This window comes from Podarcis gaigeae, assembly GCF_964106915.1.
Source record: "Podarcis gaigeae genome assembly, chromosome: 15".
Classification (NCBI taxonomy): Eukaryota; Metazoa; Chordata; class Lepidosauria; order Squamata; family Lacertidae; genus Podarcis; species Podarcis gaigeae.
Genome location: NC_139692.1, coordinates 16,652,360 through 16,676,095, shown reverse-complemented (window position 1 = coordinate 16,676,095; position 23,736 = coordinate 16,652,360). Strand labels below are relative to the sequence as shown.

The 23,736-nt window shown below is 51.0% G+C and overlaps 1 protein-coding gene across 3 annotated transcripts in view; it reads left to right on the top strand.

Moving 5' to 3' along the window:
• Positions 1 to 21,891, top strand: part of BCL9L (BCL9 like) — a 46,013-nt gene extending 24,122 nt beyond the window's left edge. The window contains exons 2-8 of one of the 3 annotated variants that reach the window (XM_083713895.1): positions 7,804 to 7,921; positions 8,457 to 8,582; positions 9,810 to 10,008; positions 10,418 to 10,502; positions 11,300 to 13,577; positions 17,565 to 17,825; positions 18,406 to 21,891. In XM_083713895.1, coding sequence (XP_083570021.1) covers positions 7,882 to 7,921; positions 8,457 to 8,582; positions 9,810 to 10,008; positions 10,418 to 10,502; positions 11,300 to 13,577; positions 17,565 to 17,825; positions 18,406 to 19,466 — 4,050 coding nt within the window. In that variant the 5' untranslated portion in view covers positions 7,804 to 7,881 and the 3' untranslated portion in view covers positions 19,467 to 21,891. Of the gene's footprint in view, positions 1 to 7,803; positions 8,186 to 8,456; positions 8,583 to 9,809; positions 10,009 to 10,417; positions 10,503 to 11,299; positions 13,578 to 17,564; positions 17,826 to 18,405 lie in introns of all 3 variants that reach the window. The other 2 variants (XM_083713894.1, XM_083713893.1) reach the window with 2 other exon arrangements.
• The last annotated feature ends 1,845 nt before the right edge of the window (positions 21,892 to 23,736 follow it).

Genomic DNA, 23,736 nt, shown 5'->3' with positions numbered 1-23,736 from the left:
CCGGATCCGGCCCCCGAGCCTTAGTTTGCCTACTCATGCTCCAAACTCTGGAGGAAGAACATTGCTAGTAGCCGTCGATAGCTTTATCATCCAGCCTATACTTTTTTTTAAAAAAAGAGAAAAGATCCCATTTAAACACAGTGTTAAAAGACTGCCTCTTCTCTTTTTAATGAAATACCTTTCTTGTGGTGTCTCAAAATGTTTTAGGTATTTTTAAGTACCTTGTTATGAAGGACACAAAATATGTGGAGTTGAGGCAAGCTGGCTAAATCTGGTGGAGCAGCAATATGGAAGCAATGAACATCCTGTGGACTTCTGGCAAGAGAGATGCATTCTCCGGGGGGGGGGGGGGCCTCCCAGAGGCCACTCTTAGTCCTGGGGAAACGGATTCAGAGTTTGCAATGCAAGGAGCTGTCCGTGTTCTTCTTGGAACCGGAAACCAAGGGTTTAAAAAGACTGGGGTGTTGGGGGGTGTTAAGAAAAGCAGATAGGTTTTTTTTCTCCCTCTCTTGCGATATACTTTTCTCCCTCTCTTTTCTCCCTCTCTTGCGACAAATAAAATAACCTCTTTCTATGACACGCCCAGTTAATAAATGCATCGCCACATGGAAATGGTCTCTGGCTTAGGTGGTCTAAGAAGGGGAATAGACATGTTCAGGAAGGAGGAGAAAGGTATTTCAGGGGCTATTACTATGTAAAACCTCCCTGTTCAGAGGCAGTCTATCTGAATGCCAGTTGCTGCAACTGGGGGGAGAGGCTGCTGAACTTCCCAGCGGTATCTAGTTGGCTAAAGTGGTAAAGAGGTTGCCGGGCGTTGGCCTGATGAAGCCTCTCCCTGCCCTTGGGTCGATCTTTGTGGCGTAGTGGGTGGCTGCCCAAAGGAGCCTTGTTAAGCCAGCTGCTCAAGTGTCCCTAGTCTTGGCTGGCAGGGTACTTGTACTTCCATACTACAGCAGCAACTAGCCCTGGTGCTTCCTTTCCAAGAGAAAGAACCGCCCAGACTGGCAGGGCCTCTGAACATCCCCTCTGGGTTGCCTTTACATCTGCCTACCCAGTGGGCCTAGGGATGTGGGTGGCACTGTGGTTTAAACCACAGAGCTTAGGGCTTGCCGATCAGAAGGTCAGCGGTTTGAATCCCCGTGATGGGGTGAGCTCCTGTTGCTCAGTCCCTGCTCCTGCCCACCTAGCAGTTCGAAAGCACATAAAGTGCAAGTAGATAAATAGGTACCACTCCGGCGGGAAGGTAAACGGCGTTTCCGTGCGCTGCTCTGGTTTGCCAGAAGCAGCTTTGTCATGCTGGCCACGTGACCCGGAAACTGTACGCCGGCTCCCTCGGCCAATAAAGTGAGATAAATGCCGCAACCCCAGAGTCGGCCACGACTGGACCTAATGGTCAGGGGTCCTTTTTAGCCAGTGGACCTAATCTCCCTGCAGCGGGATGCTGAGTGCCATAGCTGGAGCAAGCATGGCTGCTGGAAGGAGCCAGGTGCCTTTGCAAGAGGCTGAGACTCCTTGGCTTATATTATAACATGTCAGGGCAGGATCCTGTGTCACTCCCTGGAGGCTATTGTGGGTAGTAGACTGTAGCCGTGTCTTTGGGACATGTGGCTTTGCACGGAGGGAGTGTCTGCCTCTTTTCTTTCCCACTAAGCTGAGATTTGCATGTTTCCCCTTTTGTGGAGTGTGCTGGGCTTGTTTCTTCCTCTGCTTTCAGCCAGTCCCCCAGAGTGGTTGTGCCTGGGCAGGGGAGCGCTCTCTGTGTGTTTCCTCCTTATCCTTTTCATAGCGCCCTGGCAAGTGCTGAATACTGCTGTGTGGGCAGGGGTGGATGCAGGCATGTGGACACACGCGGAAGCAGGCTCTGCCATGCATGCTGGCTAGTGCTCAGTGTGTGCTTGGTTGCAAGGTGCTGAGAATCACCAGACTGGCCTTGGAAGTTGCACAAGAGTTCTGGGTGCTGAGCAGCTGGTTGCTATTGCTCCAGTACATGTGGCGCCGAACTGCTGATGTCCAACATTTAAAGGTGTATTTACTTCAGGGTGGATAAAAATAAATGATTTTTTAAAAAAAAAACAACCCTAAAAAAACCAGGTTTTATAAATTTAAATCAGATTTTATTTTATTTAAGTCTGATTTTTCAAATAAAATGCTTTTGGGGGAAAATCTTTCTAAAGATAGTTTTCTATTTAAGTTACATTATAGGCCAAAGGCTATTCAGCAGGAGATAAGGATTTGTTTTAAGTTTGTCATGTGTGCTAAAACTCAGTCTGAGGTGTTGTTGTTGTTTTTAAAAAATTGTTTAACCACATCAGTTAGCAAACATGGATACATACGCTATAATGTTATTGTTTTGAATAAATTGTTTAAATTGTTATTAAGGAAATGATTGTTTTTTTCCCTTCCAATAAAGTACAGCAGAAAAGTTGTCCAAATATAAACAGTTAACTTATTAAACCCTACAATAATTTCATAGTTATCTATGTATTTCTAAAAGCATAACCAAATCAGTAATTTTTGATATAACTTTAAAAACTACTCTGAAAATTGATTATTCCAAAAATGAAACCTTCATCTGGTTGTAAATATTAAGGTTATACCAGCAAGAATGAGTCATTTCTGTAAAAAAAAAAATGATTTAAATCAATTCTTACTGACAAGTGATTTAAATCGTGATTTAAATCAAACCACCCTGATTTATTTATGCAATGCACCTTTCCTTTCTGGGTCCTGCAAACACTTTTATGATCAGCGTCTGGTCAGGTGCTCAGCTATGTTATTGAGCTGCAGCTTGAGCATCTGTTTACTCCTTCCCCATTCACCAGTTACACAAGAGGTACACTCCCACCCGCTCCCCCATTTGTCTTCCAGCAGCCCAACAAGATGCCTCCTCCGGGATCCATCTTCAACTGAAATTCTTCAGCTTGAGGCAAAGATTGGGGGGGAGGGGCTTGCAAAAGCAATTTCATTTCGTTTTTAATTTCACTTTTTATTTGCATACCCCTTTCTTGTTTTACTATACTACAAGACAGTTTGCAAGCTAAAGAAACAACAACATAGGCAGCAAAGATAATAACACCTAACAACAATCTGATCCAATACAAAAAAAACCATAATGAAAACATAACTTTAAGATAAACAACTTAATGTTTGTCAATTAAAGCAATATTCAGTAATCCATTACAGTAAACAGTAAAATTAATTATCAGCAGATAATAATTATAAACAGTTTACACTTAACAATTGCAATAAAGAATTACTAAACTATAATCAATAAAAAATAACGGCAATTTGCAATGCATAAAATACTACAATACCATGTAAAAGGGTCAAATTGAGAAACAAGGACCATTGTTTACCTTGTAGTTGAGGAATCTGTTCTTTAATGCAGGCCTTAATTTTTCCCAGTATATATCAGGACCGGCCCTCTGAGCAATTTTCAATACAGTGGTGCCTCAGATTACATATGCTTCACGTTACATACGCTTCAGGTTACAGACTCCACTAACCCAGAAATAGTGCTTTAGGTTAAGAACTTTGCTTCAGGATGAGAACAGAAATCAGGCTCCGGCGGCACGGTGGCAGCAGGAGGCCCCATTAGCTAAAGTGGTGCTTCAGGTTAAGAACAGACCTCCGGAACGAATTAAGTACTTAACCCGAGGTACCACTGTACTACTATGAAGTCCTGAAATATGTGTAGTAGTGTTTTCAAGTACCTCTGAACGTGTCCAGAGTGCCTGCCAACACCCATAGCCTCAACCTGTCCTCACCTGCTCAGATCTAAGAAGCAGCAGTCCCAGCCATTCCAAGTTAGCAGATCTGCCTCTGAGGAGACGGAGTCCTGCGTAAGTGGAGCCCATTGCATTCGAGGTTCATGAGGAGAACTTGGGGAAGTTCACTGCCCCACAGAAGCCATTAAAAGTTGGCTCCCTCCCCACCCAACAACCAGCCAACAATTGATGTCCAATGACAGTAAATAGGAGGAACAAGATACCAGTGATTGGGAAGAAATGGCTAGCCAGTGTGGTGTAGTGGTTAGAGTGTCAGACTGGGACTTGGGAGACCAGAGTTCAAATCCCCACTTGGCCATGAAGCGCACTGGGTGACTTTGGACCAGTCACTGCCTTTCATCTGTCTCAAAGTGTTGTTGTGGGGATTAATTCTTCTTCTTCTTCTTCCTCCTCCTCCTCCTCCTCCTCCTCCTCCTCCTCCTCCTCTTCTTCTTCTTCTTCCTCCTCTTCTTCTTCTTCTTCTTTATATCCTGCCACTCTGGGCAGCTTCCAACAAAATATTAAAATACTGTAATACATTAAACATTAAAAGCTTCCCTAAACATTGCTGCCTTCATATGTCTTCTAAAAGTCTGGTAGTTGTTGTTCTGTTTGACATCTGGTGGGAGGGCGTTCCACAGGGTGGGCGCCACTACCGAGAAGGCCCTCTGCCTGGTTCCCTGTAATTTGGCTTCTCGCAGTGAGGGAACCGCTAGAAGGCCCTTGGCGCTGGACCTCAGTGTCAGGGTAGAACGATCGGGGTGGAGACGCTCCTTCAGATATACTGGATAAATGAAGAAGCAAGAGAATCACGTACACCACCTTCCCCTCCTTGGTTTGGGGTGAGCAGGGGGAAGGTGGAATATAAAATGCAGTAAATGTGAGTAGCACAAGAGGAATATGGAAGACCTATGCCCAGAGAAATCGGAAGCAAATGTACACGTCTGGGTTTTTCTGGGATGGGCTACCTGGGATGGTTTTGAAAAGAAGGGCTGCAAGGGCACTGCCCCATGGAAAGACCTACCACCCGAAGGCATTCCCCAGCTGAACTAGGGGGAGAGGGGGAGCGATTGCACTGGCAACTTGGGTGTCACAAATGCGGGAGCTGTGCTGTGGGCAGCCTTATAGACTGGGTGGGGAGGGGCCGGACTGGCGGCTTCCTGTGACCCTTCTTGTTTAACCAGGTCAGCCCAAGAGGTGGTGATCATACCATGCATATGCCATGAAAGCTGGGTTAGAACATGGTGCTCATAACACCAAGGTTGCAGGTTCGATCCCCGTGTGGGATGACTGCATAGTCCTACATTGCAGGGGGTGTGGGAATAGATGAACCTCGGGGTCTCTTCCAACTCTATGATTCTGTGTATGCATGGCACAACTGGAAGCCTCCGGGCACAGATGCCACCTGTTGCCCTCCTGCTATAGGACCCTGTGGCATCTGTGCATAGCCTTGGGTTACTCTTCCTGCTCCTCCACAACTTGCAGCGGTGTGCATGCGCCCTCTGTGTTATCTGCGTCTGCCCCAGGTGAGAGCCCACGTGTTGCCAGGGGGCATCTCAGGCCTTTGGCCACATCCTGTTCCCCACCAAGGCAGACTTCGCAGCAGGCAAGCTCCTCTCTCCTCCCCCTACTCTGCGTGTGTCTGGCCCCCCCCCCCCCCCGCCAGGCAGGCTCTTGTGCTGGGCAGGCCTGGGTTAGGCAGCATGGAAATAAATCTCTCCTGGTGTGGAACGAAAGGGGTATAAATATCCCGGGAGTGATGTGATCTTTCCAGCTGCTATTAATAGGCCCCCAGAGACTGAGCCAGCCAGTGCGACAGGCTGACACTTAAAGGGACAGCGGCTCGCCTCCTTCCCTCCCTCCCAGATTGCAGGCAGAGAATTAATCTTCATCCCTGCCTCTGGGATTGCCACCATCAGATGGGAGTTAGAGATGGGCGCTGGTCAAGAGGAGGAATGAAGGGGCTGACCAGGCAGTGCTGCTGTTCCAAATTAAACTTTTCACAGGCATGGAAGTGTTGACTGCCTGGGTGCCCTCTGGCCTCAGCTAGCTAGCGGGCATTGCTTCACCTGTAGGAATGAGTGCACTGGGTTCTTCAACTGTGGGCCTGGCACGGTATGCCCCAAGGAAGCTTTTCCATTCCTCTGTCGTTTCTCGGTGTGTCTGCCTGGTGGCACTGAGTTGGCAACCCTGGAGAGAGGGAGAGAAGTTCCATTCCCACGGCTGCCTCTGGCAGACTCCCTGGCAAGGGCAGCACGTTGGAAGGGAGCTGAACAAGAACAACTGGCTGCTGAATCACAGAGAAATGCCTCTCCTGGAAGCAACAGGAAAACCATCCAAAACATCCACATAGCTTTCCATAGAGATCTAGCTCTGTTCCTCTGGAACTGGGTGAAGCTGTGCAAAGTGCCTAGGGTTAGTAATGGGCTGCATGACAGTCAATGAGCTAAAACTATCTCTTTTTTAAATAATATTTTATTAGATTTCCACAATAAAAAGATTATAAAACAATAAATGGGGAAAAACACAAGAAAAATACAAAACCTCAAAAATACAAAAATACAGACACTTAACATAAAAAAAGAAAAAAAAAGGAAAACAGAGAGCACTCTTTTCAAATTCATATCCTTCATAGCCTTATTTTCTTGACTTCCACCCGCCCTCCTTTCTTGTATTCCACTTCAAATTTAATTTAGCAAATTCATTTATATTAGTTTTATCCTTTAAAAGTTCCTTCAAATATTATATTATTCAAATTTTCATTCAATATCTATCCCTTCTTTCATATTCTTATTTGTTTTATTCACTTGAACTTCTTCGTTTCATTTCAATGTCCTCAACATTCAAAGATTTTACAATGTTTTTGTAAGTAGTCTTTAAACTTCTTCCAATCCTCTTCCACCTGCTCTTCTCCTTGATCTCGTATTCTGCCAGTCATTTCTGCCATTTCCATATAGTCCATTACTTGCATCTGCCATTCTTCCAAGGTGGGTAGATCTTGTGTCTTCCAATGCTTTGCAACAAGAATTCTTGCTGCTGCTGTGGCATACAAAAAGAAAGTTCTATCCTTCTTTGGCACCAATTGGCTGACCATGCCTAGGAGAAAGGCCTCTGGTTTCTTCAAGAAAGTATATTTAAATACCTTTTTCATTTCATTATATATCATCTCCCAGAAAACCTTAATCCTTGGGCATGTCCACCAAAGGTGAAAGAATGTCTCTTTACATTTCCAACATTTATTATCAGGCAAATGGTATATTTTTGCGAGCTTGACTGGGGTCATGTACCACCTATACATCACAATGAGCTAAAACTAGATGCCAACAAAGCAGAGGTACACTGGTACCTCGGGTTAAGTACTTAATTTGTTCCAGAGGTCCGTTCTTAACCTGAAACTGTTCTTAACCTGAAGCACCACTTTAGCTAACGGGGCCTCTTGCTGCTGCCACGCCGCTGGAGCACGATTTCTGTTCTCATCCTGAAGCAAAGTTCTTAACCCGATACTGTTTCTGGGTTAGCGGAGTCTGTAACCTGAAGCGTATGTAACCTGAAGCATATGTAACCCGAGGTACCACTGTACTGTGGATTGGTGGTTCCCATGTCTGGGAACTGGAGGGTTGATCTCTTCTGGACGGGCTTACATACTCCTTGAAGGATCAGTCTCTTACTATGGCGTACTCCTTGACTTCCACCTGGTCACTGGCAGTGCCTATGTCCACCTCCAGCTGATAGTTGGGCCACGGTGACTGTAGACTTGACTACTGTAATGCAGTCTATTTAGGGCTGCCCATGGAGATGGCTTGGTGATGGCTGCTATTGCAGGCTGAGTTGTGACTGTGAGAGTGTTAACTGTGTGGCAGCACAGTACCGTATAACCTTGGTCATGAAGGAACTGTTGTGATAATTGGAATGGGCACTTAGGTGGCAGTCTGGTCTGATTCTGAACAGAGGCTAGCAGTGGTTGCTCTCGCTCCACCACCCCCAGCTCTGACCGCCATTTTTCTTCCTTTTCTCTTTCCCCCGCCCCCTTGCACAGGTGTTTTGCCCAACAGGAAGAAGCAGCAGGGACTTGGAGCTTCCTCCAGTGTCGCTGCCAGAAGCCTTAGCCAATCAAATGCACCCTGACAATAAACTGACCAATCATGGAAAGACAGGTAACAGCAGTGCCCAGCCCCAGCACCATAATGTGAGCCAAAGCCCCACCTGCAACCTGGGCACGAAGGGCGTGGGGGCAGGGAATCATGGTGGCAAAGCCAGCCAGCAAACTCCTGGCAACTCTGGACTGAAAACCAGCCAGCCTCCTGTGCCCGTCTTTGGGGCCTTGAAGGGCAAAGTGAAGCGAGAGCGGAGTGTCTCCGTGGACTCCGGAGAGCAGCGGCAGGAAGCCACCACTACCTCACAGGACAAGGAGCTGAAAGGTGAGGGGCCTGTTGGCTGGAGGGAGAACGGCAGGCTGGAGCCATCTCTGCAGTGCTGCCCCCTGCTGAGGGCTCCTGCCTCTGCCCAACTTGGCTCCGCCTTGCCTCTCTTCCAGGCCGGAGGGTGGGGGCAGGACCGGCAGAGGGGGCGTGGCCATTCCCTGGGTGCCGCTGCCTGCTTACCTGCCTGCCGCTTTCCCCTCTCGCTGCGCAGTTGCCCCTCTGGGCCAGAGGAGCAGTGGGAGGCTCACGGCGCATTCCTTCCTTGTAGGCGAAGTGGTTCCCCGGAGCAAGCGGCGCTGCGTGCTGGAAAGGAAGCAGCCCTACAGTGGGGACGAGTGGTGCTCAGGACCAGACAGCGAGGAGGAAGAGGAGAAGCCTCTCAGCAGCGCCCACAGTGAGTCGTCCTCATCCCCCCATGTGTGTCTTTCATGTCCAGGTGTGCGTGGTGAAATACTGGCCCCTAGTGGCTTAGAATGAGCCCAAAGGGCTCCTTGACTTGCAGCATTTCGAGCATCGCTTACTCTGGGATTTGCATGTTTTGCTTCCTGAAACTGCAGTGAATTGACACCCCAAAACCTTTGCCTACAGCCCTTCAAAGCAGCGGGCAGCAGCCCCGCCGGAGCACACACACAAACCATACATTTAAACTACACCCCTGCCCCAAGAATATTGGGAGCTGTAGTTTGGTCAGAGTGCCAGGAATTGTAGCTCTGTGAAGGGTGAACTACAGTTTGCAGGATACTGTGAGTGGGGTGGGGGAAATGGACTTTAAACATATAGGGTTTTTCACAGCATCCGTCTCCTTCGGTTCTTTGCGGCTGTTCAGTTTCTTCTTATTATGGAGCGCATTTATTACCAGTATGCTGTTTTATTTATGCTAAAATTTCGGTCTCACTTTTCTGGTTGGGTGGAGAGGCAAAAAGCAACTAACTGGATTGTTGTACATACGAATTGTTACATAGGTTTTTTTAAAACAACAACAACACAATAACAATAATCATTAAAAGCAGCAAAGTAGTAGTAGTGGTAGTAATTATTATTATTATTATTATTATTATTATTATTATTATTATTATTATTTATTGTTGTTGTTGTTGTTGTTGTTGTTATTTATACCCCGCCCATCTGGCTGGGCTTCCCCAGCCACTCTGGGCTGCTTCCAGCAAAATATTAAAATACTGTAACACATCAAACATTAAAAGCTTCCCAAAGTAAATAACAGACACCCCTTGAAACAGACACACATACAGCCATGACTTCCCATCTCTTTTCCTTTGGCCATTCCAGCCATTTCCTTAGTGAGAAGCCTCCCCACCCTCATCTCCCCCAGCAAAGAGTGATCTGTGATAGCTGGAACCAGCAAATGTGAAATGCATGGGGGACAAGGAGGGATGGGAACCTTCTCTTGCTGTGTTCTTTTGGCAGGTATGACCAGGAAATATCATCACATACAGGATGGGGATTGAAATAAACTGGGAAGGAGGTTGAGGCTCCCTGGATATGGACCTCCAGGCTTTTCAGCTCCCTGCTCCCAGCTCCGAGGTTCTCCTGCTGGACTCAACAGCTGACCAGCGGCTCCTGCTCTTGGCTTTCTAACTCCTCCTCTCCCCTTCCACTGCAGATTGTAATGTAGCGGAGTCGGCAATGACCGCGGCCTCGCAGCTGGGCCCAGGACCCAATCCGCTGCCAGCCTTGAGCGAGAGCAACGCGTCCGGAACGCCCCATGGAGCAACCCCCGGCCTGAGGTCAGACACCAGGAACAGTGGCGGGAAGCAGCCGTTGCAGTTTGTTTATGTCTTCACAACGCACCTCGCTAACACGTAAGCCTTCATGTGGCGGGTAGGGTTCCGGCTTGGGCATGGCTTGGTGGGTAGCTTTCCAAAAAACCCCACTTCTACCCAGAGTTTGTGCCCCTCTCGGCTTCTCCCCTCGGCTCCCCTCACCTGTGGCTGAGGCCTTGAGGCTCATGCTTCTCCCCAACGGGAATGGAAAGGCCCTCCAGCCACACTGGGGCAGCGTAGAGTCAAAGGAAGCGTTGGGTTCCATGGGACCCTCCCCCTTCCTCAGCCAAGGCACCCCTTCTGTTGCATTCAGGGACCTCAGTCATGGGTACCGTCGGTGGGGAAACAACAGGCAGGGGAAGGGGAGAGCCCAGGTTTCTTAACAGAATGCATGTGGGCAGGGCCGGCAAGACGTCTGCTTGATAGCCTGCCTTGTTTGTGTCTGCAGGGCGGCAGAAGCTGTCCTTCAAGGCCGAGCGGACTCCATCCTGGGCTACCACCAGCAGCATGTGCCCCGGGCCAAGTTGGATCAGGTAGGAAAAGGATGGGGGCTCAGGGCTTCGGAACTGCTGAGGGCAGAGGTGTCACGGTCCTGTTCACAGGCGATCAAAGTCCTGGCATAGGACATCAGGACCAGGGGCAAGATGGGGTGGGAGCAGGAACGGGGGGCCAGAAGCCAGGAGTCAGGAAGCCAAGAGTCCTAGGGAGTCAAGATGCCGAGGGTCAGGAAGCAAGGTATCACGAAGTCAGGGGTCTGAGGATCAAGAAGCAGGGAGTCAAGAAGCCAGGGTTCAAGGATCAGGAAGCAAGAAGCCAAACACAGCAAGGCAGGAAACATGTTGCTGTGGCAAAGAGCCGAAGGGAAATGCTGACCATATATCCCTTCCCGGCTCTTGCCACCAGGTGCTGTGAGTTACTAGTCAGCCTCACCTGTGCGGCTGCGCCTTGTGTCTTCAGAACAAACCTAGGAAGGCCCCAGTCCTGCAAAATCCTATTGGTCACAGGGCCTGGCTCCTGCACGCACACCTGACAAGGGGTTGTCAACCTGGTCCCTCCCACCCACTAGTGGGCATTTCAGGATTCTAGGTGGGTGGTAGGGGGTTCTAAGGCACAAGCTGAATCCTCCTTCCATCGAGCACTGGTGGGCGGTAACGAAATTTTACCATCAAGAAAGATGCATTAGTGGGCGGTAGGTATAAAATGGTTGACTACCCCTGGCTGAGGGTTTGGGTTGGCGCGGGCCACACCATTGAAGGTGAAGGTTGGACGTGTGCACCCTGAACAAGGCATCCACCCACCCCACTGACCCTCCTTCTTTCCTTCCCTGCAGGTGCCCATCCCAAAGATACAAGCCACTCCCGAGCCGCTGCCCATCAACCCGTCTCCTGCCAGCACCCCCCAGTCCCAGCCCGCCGTGCCCCCGAGTAGCCAAGCCCAGGGGCAGCCTCCGGCTTCTGCACCACCGCCTCCCCAGCCTCCGGCACCCCCACCGCTGGGTCTTGGCCAAGGACCGCTGCCCACGGCCGGCCCCCTCCCGCAAGAGGGGGCTCCCGAGGATGCCCGCCGGGATCTGACCCCCAACTCCGTGGGGAACGGCAGCAGCAGCAGCACCGCCCCCAGCGGCACCCATCCCAACACGCCCACCGCCCCCAGCTCCTTGCCTGCTGGGGCAGCCGATGGATTGATGGGGGAAGGGGCCAACGCCGGGCCCCCCTCGGCGGGGAACGGGCCCCGCAACGCCCTCAACACGGAGGGCCTCTCTAAGGAGCAGCTGGAGCACCGTGAGCGGTCTCTGCAAACCCTGCGGGACATTGAGCGCCTGCTCTTGCGCAGCAGCGAGGCCGAGCCCTTCCTCAAGGGGAGCCCCGGGGCTGGCGAGGGGGGCGTCCTGCCTCCCCAGGCCCCTCCACCGCAGGCCCCCCAGGCCCCTCCCCCTGGGGCCGCCGGCTTGAAGAAATACGAGGAGCCCTTGCAGTCCATGATCTCGCAGACTCAGAGCCTGGGGGGCCCCAGCCTGGAGCAGGAGGGCCCTGTTCCCTCCGGAGTGGACATGGGGCAGCAGATGAACATGATGATGCAGCGGCTGGGCCAGGACAGCCTGACGCCCGAGCAGGTGGCCTGGCGGAAGCTGCAGGAGGAGTACTACGAGGAAAAGCGGCGCAAGGAGGAGCAGGTGGGCATGCACGGCGGGCGGCCCCTGCAGGACATGATGCTGCCCCAGCCCATGGGCACCATGATGCTGCGGGGGCCTCCGCCGCCCTACCACAGCAAGCCCGGCGAGCAGTGGCTGCTGCGGGGCGTGCCCATGGACATGCCCGAGCAGATGCAGCTGCGGCCGTCCTTCGCGGGGCCGCGATTCCCCGGGAACCAGATGCAGAGGGGCTTCGGGGGCATCCCGAACCTGCCCCTCGAGTCGCTGGGCCCCATGGGCAGCGTGCAGCGCCCCCCGAGGCCCGGCATGGCCTGGAACGAGGACATGCCCATGGCGGGGCCTGGCAACTTCGCCCCCGGGAACCTGCCCTACCTGCCGGGACAGGGCGAGGCGGAGCGCTTCGTGACGCCGCGGGCTCGTGAGGAGATGTTGCGGCACCACCTGGAGAAGCGGCAGGGGGCGATGCAGCGGCCTCTGGGCATGGAGATGGAGCGCATGATGCAGGCGCACCGGCAGGTGGAGCCGGCCATGTTTGCCGGGGAGGGGCTGGGCATGGAGTTTGGGGGCTCGCGGGCCATGATGAGCCCGCCGCTGCGGGACATGGAGCCGGCGCTGGGCCCCGGCAACCTCAACATGAACATGAACGTCAACATGAACATGAACATGAACTTGAACGTGCAGATGACGCCTCAGCAGCAGCAGATGCTGATGTCGCAGAAGATGCGCGGCCCCGAGATGATGCCCTCTGAGGAAATGGCTCGGCTGCGTGCCCCCAACGGCACTGCAGCCATGATGGGGGGCCCCCCGAAAATGATGATGGGCTCACCGTTCCCCAGTCAGGGGCAGCAGCAGCCGCCACCGCCACCTCAGCAGCAGCAACAAGGCTTCCCAGGCATGCAGGGTCCGTACCCTCCTGTGCCACAGGAGATGAGCAACACCACAGACATGTTTGGCCCCGAGCAGGGGGGCATGGGCAGCACCACGCGGCTCAGCCACATCCCCCTGCCCCCCACCACCAGCGCCCCGTCCACAAACATGCACCAGGCGCCTGTCAGAGGCCTGGGCCGCCGCCCTTCCGACCTGGCCCTCAACATGGGCCAGATGAACTCTCCCAACGTGGGCCGCCTCAAGTCTCCAACGCTCAGCCAAGTTCATTCCCCGCTGGGCACCTCCCCTTCCGCCAACCTCAAGTCCCCGCAGACGCCCTCCGCTATGGTCAACCTGCCAGCTGCCAGTGCCACCAGCGCCCCACTCAAGTCCCCGCAGGTTCTCAGCTCCGTGCTCAACGTCCGATCCCCGACCAGCTCCCCCGGCCACCTCAAGTCCCCGTCCATGGCCGTCTCTTCTCCAGGGTGGGCGCCCTCGCCCAAAAACGCCCTTTCCAGCCCTGGCATTGGGCAGAGCAAGCCAGCCCTTGGAATGAGCAACTCTGCACCCCTGGGCAGCATCGAGCAAGGTAATGGGCCTAGATTGTACCCTGAGGGCAGGGATTGCAAAAGGAGCACATTGCAGTTTTAAATTGAAATGCGACTCTCCTGTTCCTTTTTTAAAAAAATAAAAAGAGTAAAGCCTACATTTATCTTAAAATCAGTTGTTCTTATCAAACGAAGTAGGCATCTTTTTAAAAAATGGAAATAAAACAGGGCGGGGGGGGGAGTGTCTGCATTTGATGTCAAGCATTGCAAATACAGCTCAATAGATTAACCATTATATTATTATTTGCTTGATGCTGAGTTTCGGCTGCTAACAAGTTATCAGCAACATCTGGGTCCAGACACTCTCCTGCTGCCCTGCACACCAAGCCCATTCCCTGGGCCCTTCTATGTGCTCCTGTCGCCCTGCTTTATGCAGTGCTTGCAGTTCTCAGGTTGCATGTGCCGTTCTGCCAAATTTCAATGAATATTTGCTTCCTGTTTCATAAAAAGGTAAAGGTACCCCTGACCATTAGGTCCAGTCGTGACCGACTCTGGGGTTGCAGCGCTCATCTCGCTTTATTGGCCGAGGGAGCCAGCGTTTGCCCGCAGACAGCTTCCGGGTCATGTGGCCAGCATGACTAAGCCGCTTCTGGTGAACCAGAGCAGCACACGGAAACGCCGTTTACCTTCCTGCCGGAGCGGTACCTATTTATCTACTTGCACTTTAATGTGCTTTCGAGCTGCTAGGTTGGCAGGAGCTGGGACCGATAGGAAAACACAAATTATTGGGAAGAAGGCTCAGCCCTTTCCTGTTTCTGGAAAGAGCTGGGCAATGGGTCTGAAAGCAGGTGGTCTGTTTCTGTGTTCCGAGAGAACCTCCAAATGGAAACCCTATTGAAATAGGAATACTATGTATGCCAGCTTTCTCCAACCTGGTGCTCTCTAGATGATTTGAACTGCAACTCCGTCGCAGCCTCTACTGGTTGGGGTTACTGGGAGTTGTAGTCCAACCTATCTGGAGAGTTACAGGTAGGTAGCTGTGTTGGTCTGCCGTAGTCGAAACAAAATAAAAAAATTCCTTCCAGTAGCACCTTAGAGACCAACAAAGTTTGTTATTGGTATGAGCTTTTGTGTGCTGCCACATACCTCTGGACAACACCATTACTGGCCCCAACAACATCAAACATACCATCTCAGGACTATTTAATTGCTCATCTTCTAACATTGTGTATGCCATCAAATGCCAACTGTGCCCTTCAGCTCTCTATATTGGACAAACAGGCCAAACCCTACGCCAAAGGATAAATGGACATAAATCTGATATCAGGAATCACAAGAGACAGAAACCAGTAGGAGAACACTTCAATCTCCCAGGACATTCTACACAAGATCTCAAAGTAGCTGTTTTATTACAAAAGAATTTCAGAAATAGACTGGAAAGAGAAGTTGCTGAATTGCAACTTATTACCAAACTTAAAACCATGGAGAGACCCGGTCTGAATAGAGACATTGGATTCTTATCTCATTATACATGATATAGCTATTTTTAGCCGCCACACCCATTGCTTTTTCCTGTAAGACCAATTGCAGTCGTTAACAGTCATCAACAGGTTTACCACACCTATCAGCCAATCACCCATTCCCACCACCCTTCTGAGTAATACCCCTCCCCACCCTCTCACTGTTTCAGTGTATCTGAAGAAGTCTGCATGCACACGAAAGCTCATACCAATAACAAACTTAGTTGGTCTCTAAGGTGCTACTGGAAGGAAGGAATTTTTTTATTTTGTTTCGACTATCTGGAGAGCACTAGGTTGTGAAGGCTGATATATGTGCATGTTTTCATCCTTCAACTAGCAGGCACCTTTAATCAAAAATAGACCTGAAGTATATGTGCAAAACGGTGGTTTTTAAAAACATGACCTGAACATAGTTTTTCATCAACTCTTTGACCTTTCCCACACCGGTGGGTTGGGTGCGAGTGAAACGCAGTGGCGATCATATCTCTTTGATTACAAATGCCGCCCTCACTCTGGGGCCAAGATGTGCCACTGTCTTTGGCTGGCGTTGTTGCGTTGGGCATTTGTTCCTGCGCAAGCGCTGCTCCATACCCTTGGGGCAGTTGACCACAGAAAATGTTCAGAGGTTTCTACCCCCCTCCATAGGAAGCTTCCTAATACCCTGTTGGTCCAGTGGCCTAGTATCGTTCCACACTGTAGAGGAGCATGAGGTGAGACAGGTATTGAGGATGGTGAATCCGAGGAAGGCTGCTGGACCTGATGGCATCACGGGAAAGGTGTTGAAGGGCTGTGCGGATCAGCTGGCGAGGGTCTTTACTAAGATCTTCAACAAGTCCTTACACCAGTCTATTGTCCCACCCTGCCTGAAGTCGTCAACTATTGTTCCTCTGCCTAAAAAATCCACAATCAGTAGTCTGAACGACTACAGACCAGTTGCACTGACTCCAATCATCATGAAGTGTTTTGAGAAACTGGTGCGCCGTCACATTATTTCCTGTCTTCCATCAACTTTTGACAACTACCAGTTTGCATACAGGGCAAATAGATCCACGGAAGACGCTATCACTACCACTCTCCATGCTGCTCTGTTCCATCTGGAGCAGCCGGGGAGTTATGTGAGGCTGCTGTTTGTGGATTTTAGCTCTGCTTTTAACACTATCCTCCCCCATAGACTGGTGTCCAAGCTAGAGGCGATTGGACTCTCCAACTCCACCTGTCTCTGGGTTTTGGACTTTTTGTCAGAACGTTCTCAGAGGGTTAGAGTAGGGTCACATATGTCCACAGCCCTTAGCCTTAACACCGGCTCACCACAGGGTTGTGTGTTGAGTCCCCTGCTCTATACTCTCTATACGTATGATTGTACAGCCATTTATTCCAGCAACAAAATCATCAAGTTTGCTGATGACACTACGGTGGTGGGGCTCATTTCAGGAGGGGATGAGTCCGCCTATCGGGACGAGGTGGAGCGGCTTTGTGCTTGGTGTGGAGAGAACAATCTGGCTCTTAATACGACTAAGACCAAGGAATTGGTGGTGGATTACAGGAAAAAAAAGGCGGACATTCAGCCCTTGTATATCAACGGGGAACGGGTGGAGAGGGTGGCGGAATTCAGGTTTTTGGGAGTGACTATCGATCAGGGCATGACTTGGAGCGCAAATACCACTGCTCTGGTGAAGAAGGCCCAGCAGAGAATTTATTTCCTCAGACTTTTAAAGAAGAACAATCTGAGTGAGAGACTGCTGGTGTCCTTCTACCGAGGCTCCATAGAGAGCATTCTCACATACTGTATTTGTGCCTGGTTCTCCAGCTGTACAGCTAGGAAGAGGAAGGTGCTCCAGAAGGTCATAACCACAGCCCAAAGGGTTATTGGTCATCCCCTCCCATCTTTGGAAGAACTGTACGGTTCCCGTTGTCTTAGGAAAGCAAACAATATCCTGCAGGATGCATCTCACCCGGGACACAGTCTGTTTGTACTACTGCCTTCTGGCAGGAGATACAGAAACATCAAGTCAAGGACAAATAGACTGAAAAATAGTTTCTATCCAAGAGCTGTGGCCTTCTTAAATGCAGTAACTCGATAGTGTGACCTGGGAGTTTGATGGGTGTGGGTGTGGGTGTGGCTGGAATGTGGTTTGTTCGGTTGTTGTTGTTGTGTTGCTTTTGTTGTTTTTAAGGGATGGCATCCAATTTCGTTGCACTTGTGCAATGTTGCACTTGTGTAATGACAATAAAGAATCTATCTAAAGAATCTATCTATCTATCTAGTATCGTTCCACACTGACTGGCAGCCGTAGGCCCTTCAAGGTTTCAGACTTAGGTGGTCTTTCCCAGTTCTGCCGGGAAATGTGGTTCTCTGCCGCAGAACCACAGCCCTTCCACACAAATATTTCTCTATGCGTCCAAGCAAGGGGTGTTGTCCCGGTTCAGGGATGCTGTGGAGGCTGCTGCCAGCCGACCTCCTGCTTTGAATCTTGGTTCCTAAGCCGCTTGCTGTCTCTCTCATTACAGGTCCGATGGCGCCTGGGCCTAGGAGCAGCTCCTCTGCCCCACCTAGCAACCCCTCTGGCCCCCTGAACCCCAACCTGCCTTTTCCTTCCTCTCCAGATCCACCCCCGTCCCAGAACCCCTTGTCACTCATGATGTCCCAGATGTCCAAGTACGCCATGCCCAGCTCCACCCCTCTCTACCACAACGCCATCAAGACCATCGCCACCTCGGACGATGAAATGATGCCCGACCGGCCAATGCTTCCGCCAGGTGCCATGTCTGGTAGGTATCGGTATCGTGGGGCCCGCATCCGGCTGGATAGGGAAAGGAAGTGGGGCTGCCTGCTGCTGCCTCTTCAACCATAGGGTCGTGCAAATCTCCTGCAGTGCCTTTTTTGTGGCTGGCAGAGAGAGTCTCCAGCTCCTTCCCCCAGTCATCCCAGAGAGGCTGCTTCAGATATTCCTGCAACCCTGAGAACCCCAACAGGCATTTTGGCTAAATGCAGGTTAAATGGCACTCGAAGTGGCAGCTGGTCTCTTTGCCTTCCTTCGTGATCTCTGCTGCCAACTGTGCTGGCTAGGAAGGGCATCTCTAGCTGCAGTGGGGTGAGCCCCTGGCATCTTCCTCCAGTTATTTCTGGGGAGAGAAGTGGGAAATGTGCCTTTCCTCCCTTAATAAATAATTCTGTCTTGAGAGAGATTGGGGTGGGGTGGGGCTGCCGTTGCTGAGCCTCAACACGCCAGCCCTGCTTCTGTCCTGCCTTTTGGCGGTGCGGGGGGGGGGTGCTTGGTCCCCATGGCTTCTTTGCTTCCTGTTGCCTTGCCTGCCACCTAACAGCCCCCCTCTCTCTTTCTTCCCCCAGGCATGGGTGGGAACCAGCCCAACCAGATGCACATGAACTCCGTGGGGCCAGCTCCTGCTCAGAGCCCCATGGGAATGAACCTGCCGGGGCAGCAGCCACTCTCGCACGAGCCCTCAATGTCCTCACCAAGCCCCCTGGGCGCCAACATTCCCATGCACAGCGGTGCGCCCCCCCAGAACCCGATGATGCTGCCCCCCAATGCCCAGGACTCCCTGAACCAGCCCTGCGGCCCTTCCGGACAGCTGATCTTCCCCCCGCGCCTCCAGCAGCCCCCTGCGAATGGGGGCAATATGCCCATGGCTCCCGGGGGCGGCGGTGTCCAGCAACACTATCCACCAGGCTTGGGACTGCCCCCGGAGGAGCTGCCCCCACCACAGCCGGGGCAAATGCCGCCGCAACAGCAGCAGCGCATGGCCGGGAGGATGCCGCCGGAGCCCTACCCATCGGTGCTTCCTGGTGTGGCTTCGGTGCTCAACGATCCGGAGCTGAGCGACGTGATCCGCCCCACGCCCACCGGCATCCCCGAATTCGACTTGTCGCGCATCATCCCGTCCGAGAAGCCCAGCAGCACGCTGCAGTACTTCCCCAAGGGTGAGGGCCCGGGGCCCAAGCCGCAGCCGCCCTCCAACCTGCACCTCATGAACTTGCAGAACATGATGGCAGAGCAGGCCCCGGCCCGGCCCGGCCCTCCGGGCATGCAGCGTGGGATGGCCATGTGCCACCCGGGACAGGTGCCCCCCGTGCTGGGCAGGACAGGCCTGGCGCCCCAGCAAGCCATGATGAGCAACAGCATGCACCAGGGCATGATGTTGCCCCAGCAGCAGAACCTCCTTGCCCAGCAGAACTTCCTGCTCATGCAGGCCAAGCAGCGCAGCATGTCCGTCTCGGGGGAGATGTATGCGCAGCCGGGTCACATGATCTCCCCGCAAGGCTCGCTCATGGGCCCCCCACCCCAGCAGAACCTCATGGTCTCACACCCCATGCGGCAGCGCAGCGTCTCCCTGGACGGTCAGATGAGCTACGGCCCAGGAGCGGGCGGCATGGCCAACCTGCCCTTCTGAGGCTGGCAGCGGGGAGCCTCCTGGTGCAGCCATGCTGATGCCAGCCCCTGTCTCTGCCCTGGCACAGAGTTTGGTTTGGATCTTTCCTCTGAGTGTGAATTTCTTTCTCTCTTTCTCTCTTGGTTTCTCTCTCTCTCTTTTTCCCTTTTTTTAAGTAACCAAAATGTGCAAGAGGGTTTGGAACAGCTGTAAATAGGTTGGGGGGAAGCAGCAGCAGCAGCAGCAAAGTTTTGCTGGCTTGGAATTGTTTGTATTTCTGTGTTTTAATAGAAGCCTCAAAACCTGTTTTTTGGAAGAAACAAATGAAAATACAACCCATTGACAAAGTTCGACTCATTGTGGACTGGAAATCCCGAGCTCGAGGGCCCAGATGCAGGTTTCACCAGCTGATTCTCTCTGCTAGGTGCCAGCTAGTCAGATGATGCAGTGGCCCTCTGCGTAGTCTGGCAGAATGCCTCCTCCTCCCCCCTTTCCCCTTTTCCCTATGTGAGGGAAGGATGTCCTTTGGCTTGTATGGTTTTGGTCCAGTCTAGCCATGCTGTCAGCCCAGCAGCTCTACTCTGGGTTACTACTTTGGCACACAACCATATATATTTTCCCCCAGAACTCTGCACAAGACATTGGTCCCGTAGCAGGTTGGGAGTCTGCCTCTCTTCTCTCTCATGTGTGCAATTATTGCATTTGGAAATGAATGGCCCTCTTCTACAAACACACACACACAGCCAGAATGGGAAATGTAACTTAAATGTTGGCCACCTCCTCCCATAAGCACCTCACGTTTAGCACCCTCTTCTTCCACAGTTTCCGCTCCAAGGTTCCTGATTTGCATCTGTAAGATGGGAGAACAGAAATGCCAGCATTCCCATCTTATTTTGGCTTGTTGCACTTGCCACATACGTTCTCTCACAGGTCGAGCAACCCTTTGCCCTGGTGCATCTCTTCCTGTCCCCTGCCCACCCCCTCAAAAAAACCACACACCTCTATACACATATGTCACATAATGAGAGCAAAGTGGGGAGACGTCATAGTAACTATGATTCAGTCCATGTCAAACAAATGTTTCATTGATCTCCTTTATTTGATTTGGCTTGAATCATAGAAACGCGCCAGTTGAATGAATGGAGACTAAAAGCTGGCTTTGCCAGAGCTCTGAATCGGAACGTTTGAAAAGCCCCGTCTGCAGTTTTGGACTGTTCCGGATTGAAATATTTGCATACAGGAAAGGTGAGCAGCTTGATGACTAAAAGCAAATACAATGCAGATCTGTGATACCACAAAGTTCTAGGCACCTTGTATTAAGGAGTAGGTGCTCCCCACATCTCCCCATGCTCTTCTGCGCTTGTTCCAGTGCTGCACACACCTCGGTAGCATTTATCTGTTTTTGCTTGAGAAAGGCCTTGTTCGCTCGCCACCAAGCCTCTATGGCAAACACCATCACCAGCTGAGTGGTACCAAGATGGCACCAGGACCTGCAAGCTTGCGATTGCTCACAAGGACGACATTCCCAAGCCCTTAGAGCGTGCCACGTAATAAAGCCAAAATCACCTGCCCTATTTTAAATTCCATCTGGCCCTTTGAAAGGTGTGCAGTACTCCTTGCAGAAGTGTGGAGATGTCTTCATCCTCCCGCTGGCAGCAAAGATGACCTGGGAGGCATCTAAGGTGTTCTGCACTCAAAACTGATCAGTGAAAGGGGTACAGAAGTGAGGGAAGGGGAAGCAGGGAGTCAGTTGTCCTGAAAATCAAAGGGAAATGTTCCTGGTTTGCGTATTTGCCCTGGTGGCTGTTGCCCCAGCCGAAGCCTGCGATCCTGATCCTCTGTGGCAGCCACACCTGCCAGGTGTGTCACCTTCCAATCTGCTGCGTCTGGTTCATCAGCAATATGGTGGTCCTGGGCCCCTTGCCACGCAGTCATTCGCACAGCCCTTTGCTCCCTCCCTGCCTCACCTTGCGCTGTGAACGTTGTCCAGTCTTGTGTATTGTGCTTTCTCACTCAGCTCCCCAGCTTGAGCGGCGTCTGCTGAAAGTCTGCCCTGTTCTCCTCTGTCTCTTGCCACAACCTGTCCATTTCCCGTTCTCAACACACACACATGCACACACACCTGACCCAAGCGATGCAATTTCAAGCAATCCAAAATGCCCACAACGGATGTGTTTGTGCCCAGGTAATGGGGACTGGCCCGCTTTCTTGTCATCCCATGTGGGGAGGGGGAAGGACCCTCTCCCTGCCACCCATGCATTTTGTACCATTCTATAAATATATATATATATAAATATAAATATATAAATACAATATGTGAAGACATCTTATTGGTTTTTATTTTGAAATGATTTCTAGGCTTGTTTTTGGGTATCTGTGCTGCCTGTAACGTATTGATTGACCTGTTTTATAGGTGCCTTTTTATTAAAAAGACATTTCAAAACTCTCTTGGAAGGAGCCTTTTGTGGTGTCTTTGAGTGTGGGCAGGAAAGGGCTGCTTGCTAGTCTAATGTATGATTGAGAGGGGCCCCGATTCTGCAGGGCTGGTTTATCTGGACTTTCCGTGGCCGCAGTATTCTGTGCATGTACACACACACCCTCGTGATAAGACCCATTTTCTGCTGATAAGGGTAATGTGTTAGTCACTAGGTGGCTCTGGACTTGGTTGTATCCGATTCGATTCAGGGTAGTCCATTTACAGTCGTACTTTGGTTCTTGAACAGAATGCATTCTGGGAGTCCGTTCGACTTCCGGAACTGTTCGAAAACCGGAACACTCACTTCCGGTTTTTGATCATTCAGGAACCAAAATGTATGAGTTCAGGGCGTTTGACAACCAAGGTACGACTGTACTATTGCTCTAAGTCTCAGCCTTCCCAAGAATCTCTCCAGGCCTTCGTTTTGCCATCCTGAGCCTGTTTTATTTCACAAACGGATGCCAGCAGGAACAGGAGGGGAAAGTGGGCACAAAATCACTTTATTTAATGTACCCTCTGATATTATTTGCAATAGGAGCAGAGTTATGCTGAGTAACATTTCACACAAGCTTCTTGTGCCCTCCTCTCCACACACAGCCCTCCCCAGCTGCATGAGCAACACACACACACACCCCTTGCCAGCTCCCAAACAAACAAGGACTCCTGTGCAGGTAGCAGGTGTTGCACTGACAGGAGATGTTCACCTTGTTGAATGGGGAGCTGCATGTAATCCCATTGTGCAAGTCCAATTGAGGTTCCCTGCTGAAAGAGAGCGGCTGCAGAGTTGGCTTTCCACGGAGTAAGACAAGGTGTCAGGTTGCATTTCCCACTGGCCATGGAGGATGTGGAAGGTGAGAATTTCACCCATTTGGTCCAAAGGAAATCTGGGATGGGAGAATTGCGTTTGTTTACCAGGAAGTTAGTGGTAGTAGGGAAACCAACTCAAAAGAGTTCACCCTGTGCTGTTGGTGCTGGCTTCAGTCTTTCCACTGAGCTAGGAAGGCAAACGTCTGCCCTTTGTTTACTTCCTGGGCAGGGTACCCTGGCTGCAGACATCCTTACTTGAGCGCTGGCAAGACAGCTCAGCTGCCAAGTTGCACAGAGGCCACTTTGCGCCATGGGATTTCCTTGTCCAAGCAAGAGGAATTTAAACGGGCAGCCATAACATGTCCATTGAGCATGGCGCTGCTCTTTTCCCTTTCAGGGTCTGTGACAACACCAGCAGCTTCTCTTTGGGTTTGCGTTGCCTCATCCTGCTTGCTTAAAAGCTACTCTGGGGAATATCTGGATGGGTCTCCAGTTGGGGAGTCCAAAACAACTTCAGGAGAACTGGGCAGTAGCCACAGGTATTTCCAGATCCTGTTTGGAACAAGCTCATTACTGGGCATAGGCCAGTGCCAGGTAGGGGAAACTGTGATGGAGAGAGGGACCTGACCCTGTTTCCTTTCACAGTGTTTCCCTGCCTTTCCCTAAATAATTTTGTAGAATGCTGCAGGGGTCAAGATTTGGTACAACTGTCGCGAAGGAAGTTTTGGAGGAAAATAAAATTTCGAGTTGCAAAGGTTTTAGGTTATAAAGCCCCTTTCACCCAGAATTTCATTTTAAAATAAAAATCATGTGGAACATTTGGTTAGGCCAGAACGTAAGGAACTGGTTTTTATAGGCTTGTTGAGCATAGAATCCTGTACACAAAATATTGGAGATTATTTCCAACACTTAAAGAATAGATGGGTAAAATATATGACTGTCCTTTATTTATTAAAATGTATATATAAGCTTTTTTTTAATAGGCTTCTTGAGAATAGAATCCTGTAC